Source organism: Mercenaria mercenaria, unplaced genomic scaffold, assembly GCF_021730395.1.
Source record: "Mercenaria mercenaria strain notata unplaced genomic scaffold, MADL_Memer_1 contig_1990, whole genome shotgun sequence".
In the NCBI taxonomy this organism is placed as follows: Eukaryota; Metazoa; Mollusca; class Bivalvia; order Venerida; family Veneridae; genus Mercenaria; species Mercenaria mercenaria.
The window spans coordinates 1-6219 of NW_026460015.1; the positions used below are offsets into that span (position 1 = coordinate 1).

The following is a 6219-nucleotide window of genomic DNA, read 5'->3' on the forward strand; positions in this document are numbered from 1 at the left end:
TAATAGGCTATTAGCTGCACCACGGAAATGTCGATAGCTCTTTTCCTTGTCACCACTTTTTGTGGTGGCGCTAGGTTTCAAAAGTTTCAAGTTTCAAGTTTATTTTGAAGTCAAGGCCCTTATGGGGTTTAGTAGCATTCTCACTTCCAATCGTGCAGCATCGGGTATTTCCGTATTCTCGTATGCGTAGCATAAGGTTGCAAGCAGGGTACACTTCGAACTTTGGCCCCCGTCAATATTTGTTATAATTACAACTTCGTGATTTTGGATGTCTGTAAATTAAGGTGAGAGATATTCTGCTAGCTTTGTATGAATCTGTGAGTCACCTTGGCGCGGGAAATTCTGTAGTGATAGTAGGTTTATAGGCCACTTCCAACAGCCTTGCTGTTGGGTTAACCCTTTAGCGACGTGGTTAGAGTGTCCGCCTACAGATCAAGAGGTCCGGGGTTCGAGCCCCAGTAGGGACCTTGGTATTTTCTCTCCCAGGGTTTACTTTAATGGTGTCAGAAGTGTTTGACGGACTCATGCGGTGAGCATGGACTCCAGTGTCATTCTGGAGAGCTGGTAAGCTCTGAAAAGTAAAGGGGGAGAAGTGTAGTGATAGTAGGTTAATAGGCCACTTCCAACAGCCTTGCTGTTGGGTTAACCCTTTAGCGACGTGGTTGAGTGTCCGCCTACAGATCTCGAGGTCCGGGGTTCGAGCCCCAGTTGGGACCTTGGTATTTTCTCTCTCAGGATTTACTTTAATATTAAAGTGACACCCAGTAATTGTCAGTTAACTTACCGAGTCTAACTCAGGTTGGATGACACTTTGTAGTTATAACTTGTGAATAACGCACTCAGCTGTATTCGATAGTAGTCCGTAATGGCTGACTTTCTCTGTGTGCGCGATCCCAGCATGCAACAACTCCCGCGTTGGACTGTATCCCCTGTTTTAGTGTATTTATGGAATGGACGGGTTCCACGTCTACTACACTCCCCCCCACTTTATCGAAAAGGATGGCACTCTGGGGGCTGGACATCACCATAGACGGGGCATTGTCGCTAACGTCGTCATGCTGGTTCTCTGCACTGTTTAAGCAAAGGATTTGGGGCCTAGCAACCAAACCCTCCTTGTTGACTTCCTAGTACATGGTCCTTTACCATGATTTAGCCATACAATTTATGCCTCTAGTGTCTTACACTCTTCGACTTTTAATGGTCAAGTAGACCATTACCACACTCCTCCCTGTTCTAGTGTCTAACACTATTCGACTTTTAATGGTCAAGTAGACCATTACCACACTCCTCCCTGTTCTAGTGTCTAACACTATTCGATCACGAAACTCTCCTCCCCATTTCCCCTTCCAAATCAGAGATCAGGTGGCTACACCCAACCCCTGACCTTCTACGGCTTACTGAGGAGGAAGCCGCTTCAGGTAAAGGCGCTGGGCATTGGCGACAGCTACCTCTAGGAGATGCATCCAATCTACCCCACGGATCTTGGCTACCTCGTTGGCTACCATGCCTATCAAGGCGGGGGTGGACCTTCTGTGTCCAAAGAAGTGGAAATATGGGGCATCGGTCTCAAGGAGTAGACGTCCCTCCTCCATCTGTTTCACTGCCTCCCGCTGTTCCTTAGGAAGGACAGTGACCATCTTTGTAAACCCAAAGTAGGTGTTTGGGAATACTTCGATCCATTGTCTGGCTGTAGCCACACTGCCACTAAAGCAGTGCAGGTGGATCAACTGTTCCCTCTTCACCATCGACATAAGCATATACCTCAAACAGGAATATACTTCGCTGCTTTCGGCCTCCATACCTCGACAGTGAAGAACCAGTACTTGTTTTTCCTGGACAAATTGGAGAACAGTCTTTAGTCGCTCCATCTGGCCGTCCCACTGGCCGACAGGTTCGGTGCGGTCTAACCCCACCTCGCCTAGCCCTGCAACACCTGGATGTTTCAGAAGCTGCTGCAGCTGCTGAAACTCTTGTTCTGTGGCTGTCTTCTTAGGATGCAGTCCAACACACACCAGTCACTCCTTGTTTCCCCAGTTCTCCACCTCCTGTGGTGTTGGATATGTTTCAGGGTCGCAGAAAATACCCACTGCCCCCTGTAGATCCACAATGAACTCGTCTAACGGCGTTGCTTTCTGGCAAATCTCGCTAAAACTCGCATCCAGTGGGAGGTGGCAATCTCTGCAAATCCTGTCCAGATGACAGTGGCTGTCGAATCCAACCGGATGCCTGTCTAACAGGTCGGTTTCCTCAGGAGACAGCGGAAACAGCGCCAACAAGGACTGTTGATGCCGGACGCTCAGCAATGACACCAGATGTAAAAGTATACTCCAATGTATGAGCATACCGGGTGAATTGCCAGACTGCCTAACAGTCCAGGCTACTGGTGCCTCCTCTCCCAATTCCTCACAAAACATCTTAATCGCCTTCTGCTGGCCCTCCTCTATGGTTATTGCTAGTCGCTCCGGCTCCGTCACCGTTTCCATGAATCGGGTGAAGTCACTCATAGTGGACCTATCACCTAGAAGACATTGTTTCACTAAACTGAGGGCCCCTACTCTGCGTTTAGTGATATCCTCCGATGCAATTTCCGGGTGAAAGATACGTGGCACATGCTCCTGAAATGCATGTGACTTATCCCACAAACCCGGACACTTGGGCATTGGACAAAGCAATTGGTGTTTGTGCTTCGCCCCTTCGACACCAGCCTCTCGTTTCTCATCCGACCCTTTCTTTGATTTGCTCTCTCTTGGACCCACAGACTTCGAGGATCCGACCGTGGCTGAAGGTACTTCTACAGTCATTCCTCTGCCAACCGGTAACAAGGGCCTCTCTTCCACTCGACGACGCTTTCCTGGTTCTACACCAGTACTCCCCTTGCCAGTGACCTTAGATTCACCTGGCCTATACTTCCTTCTATCCTTTTCTTGCTCATAACCGCTACCCTGACTACCAGAGTGTCGGCTGTCCCGTTCCGGTCTCTTCTGTCGATCGTTTGACAAGTACCTCTGGCGGCCTTCAACCGAGGTGACTCCCCCCCTCTGTTTCTGAACACCAGAGGCATGTCGGTCCTGGCTGTGGGAATGCTGGTGTCTATGTCCTTGTTGTTGATCCCTGCTCTGGCGGCCTTCAACAGAGGTGACTTTCCCCCTCTGTTTCTGAACACCAGAGCCGTGCCGATCCCGGCTTTGGGAACGATCACGCCTATGTCCTCGGCCCCCTGAGGATCGACGGTGATGCCCACTGTCCTTCTTACCATGGCCATGCTTGCTCCCTTCCCGATTTCTGTCGCCTTCCCTACTAGCAGGCATTCCAACAGAAGAGCCGGGCAGCTGCCCAGAAGCATCCTGTTTTGACGCCCCTGGACTCTCGTGCTGAAGGCCACTTTCCTTCCCCTCAGACTTTGGCTCAATGGAAGGAGCCTTGGCTTCTTCCCCAGGATCTACATCCATGTAGTCCAGCTCTACGTTTGCTCCTGCCGCCCAGTCTAGACAAGCTTCATCTCCTGAAGCCAGAAGTTTTTCCTCCTCCTCGGGTCCTATGTCTTCTAGGAATTCTCCACGGCGCTCCAGCTGCGGGTCTATCTTCAGACGTACGTCCCGACGACCAGTACCAGTCAAGGTCTGTGGTTTCGGAGACTTCCCCTTACCAATCTCCCAGATATTCTCCCTAATCCAATTTCTAGAGTGAAACTCCAGAGCGTCTGCATGTACCGCTGCTTCGTGGAGCCACTTCCTATTACTCCTGGCCTTTGCTATGCCTACCTGTCCCAACAAAGCTTCAACCCGCTGTGCGGCCCTAGACCGACCACAACGGTTCAAACCATCCACCACAGTCCTAGGGTCCAGCAATTCTCCCCTAGCCGTGCACTCCTGTGTATCCTTGAGGAAAGCATCCCTGACTTCCTCCAACTGTAAATTTGCCATGTTTTCCTGAAAATATAAAACAGAAAACATTTCTACCTTATACAGTACATTTTTTACAGCGGTACTTATCGATATCAAGGGCTTCAGTGGCTGTAACATCTACACATGACCCGTGATACCATTCATCACAGTAGTCACACTGAATCATGAATCGTCCCTGCCATGGCTTTCTGCAAAAACAGTACACCTCACTGTCATCACCGGAAGTGTCTACACTTCCGGGATTGGCTTTCCACTGCACAATCCATGCTGGTGGGGTTCGATCCCTACAAGGCTTTAACCTATCATGATTCACCACGAACACCGAATTTCTGAGCTTGACCCGGAAAATGTATGCTGAAACCTTGGTAACTACGACACCAGGACCTTTCCATGGTGGACATAGTTTCTTACATTTCCCCTTGAGTACCGCTGTGTCCAACAGATACACGATATCTCCAACCTCATAGCTCCTTTCCAGGATACGAAGGTCGTAGTTCTGCTTCATACGCTTAGAGCTAGTCTTAAGCGTTGCCCTTGCTGTGGTATGAGCTTCCTGCAGCTTCGCAGTTAGCTTTGCCACAAAACTCCCCTCATCTTGATGTGACTGTTCCTGTTTAGGGAACATCACATCAGCTGGTGTGTTTACTTCTCTACCCAACATGAGCTTGTTGGCCGTAAACCCTGTGTTACGGTTCACAGAAGCCCTTAGCGCACCTGCTATCTGCTGGATGTACAAGTCCCACTCATTCTGATGTTTCCCAATGAAACAACGCACGGCATCCATCAGGGTTCTGTTGTACCGCTCAACTTGTCCATTTGAAGATGGTCGGTACGGTGTAGTCCTAGCTTTATGAATGTGAAGTGTCTTACACATCTCACTAAAAAGCTTTGACTCAAAGTTTCTACCCTGGTCTGAATAAATCTGAAACGGGACTCCGAAACGAGAGAAAACATGATCTACCAAGGCCTTTGCAGTAACATCAGCAGTCTGTGACGGCAATGGTATGCACTCCACCCATTTTGTGAACTGATCCACAACCATCAAGACATGCTGATTTCCCCTAGGTGTTTTCGGAAGTGGACCTAAGAAGTCAATGTGCACCCTTTCCATTGGGTCACCCGCATGGTATTCTGTCATTGGACAGCGCCCTTGACGCTCAGACTTTTTATTGCGATTGCATACTTCACAACTCGCAACATAATTTGCTACGTCCCGGCTTATCCCATACCAAGCAAACTTCTCTTTCACACGCTCAGTGGTCCTAGCCACGCCTTGATGCCCTGCCAAGGGCAGATCATGGTTTAACTGCAAAGCCTTCTCACGCAAGCTACCAGGAACCATGAGTTTTTTATCACCAGAACTCGCATCTTCCTGGTACAACACACCATCAATCAACGTAAATTGCTCCTTGTTAAGCCAGTACGACTTCGCAGCTGGACTAGCAAGGAACAATTCGGCCTCACCAGGTTTGGTTGAACTGTCCAACCAACGCAGAATAAAGATGAAATCGACATCTTCACCTTGAGCCTCACTAAGGTCTGACAAAGTGAAACCCCAAGATGTTTCCCGGTCTGTGTTCACAGGCTGAGCGGTATCCTTGATACCGCACACCTGCTTATGCTGGTCTACCGGGGTGGATATAATCATCTGCACCCCCTGGATCCCAGGGTAGGTACAGATACCCCTCATCATCTGCACCGCCGCAAGCACCCTGCTCAACCTCAACGTCACAGGCTTGTGCCACCTCCTGCTTCGATTCTCTGATTGAGTTGTCCGACCCCTCGGTCTGAGCCGTCTTGCCACTGTTGCCTAACTGATTTTGTGCAGTTTGCCTCAAACCCTCAGTGTGGTGGGCTGCCAAGTTACCCCCTTGGTCGCCCCCGATGCGGATTCCCGGACTGACATGGCCATTGTCAGCCGCTAATCCCTGCACCCCTTGCGAAGCCAATGGAACTGCAGTGTCCACCTGATCGACAAACGATCGCCAGTTTTTGTTATGTGCCCTAACGCAGTAGTCACAACCTCCACAAGGCAAATCTCCAGGCTCCACCCCAGCAACAAACGCTGCACACTGTCCATCACTTGCCGGCATCCTGGACAAGGCATCTGCGTTCCCGTGCTTCTGGCCTGGCCGGTGCTTCAACACCATATCATACTGCGATAGCTCCTCGAGCCATCTTGCGAGTTGCCCTTGTGGTTCTCTGAACCGCATTAACCAAGTTAAGCTAGAATGGTCAGTCCTGACCGTGAATCGTTAATAGGCCACTTCCAACAGCCTTGCTGTTGGGTTAACCCTTTAGCGACGTGGTTGAG

The 6219-nt window shown here is 49.9% G+C and overlaps 1 protein-coding gene across 1 annotated transcript; it reads right to left on the reverse strand.

Moving 5' to 3' along the window:
- Positions 1-1381: 1381 nt before the first annotated feature.
- On the reverse strand, positions 1382-2000 carry LOC128552059 (putative deoxyribonuclease TATDN2). Its single transcript, XM_053533056.1, has one exon. The coding sequence runs from the start codon at positions 1866-1868 to the stop codon at positions 1395-1397; it is 474 nt and encodes a 157-aa protein (XP_053389031.1). The 5' UTR covers positions 1869-2000; the 3' UTR covers positions 1382-1394.
- Positions 2001-6219: the final 4219 nt, after the last annotated feature.

What these genes read in the sequence shown, in the direction of transcription:
- LOC128552059 (XM_053533056.1), bottom strand. Translation starts at nt 1,868, where the DNA reads ATGGAGCGACTAAAGACTGTTCTCCAATTTGTCCAGGAAAAACAAGTA.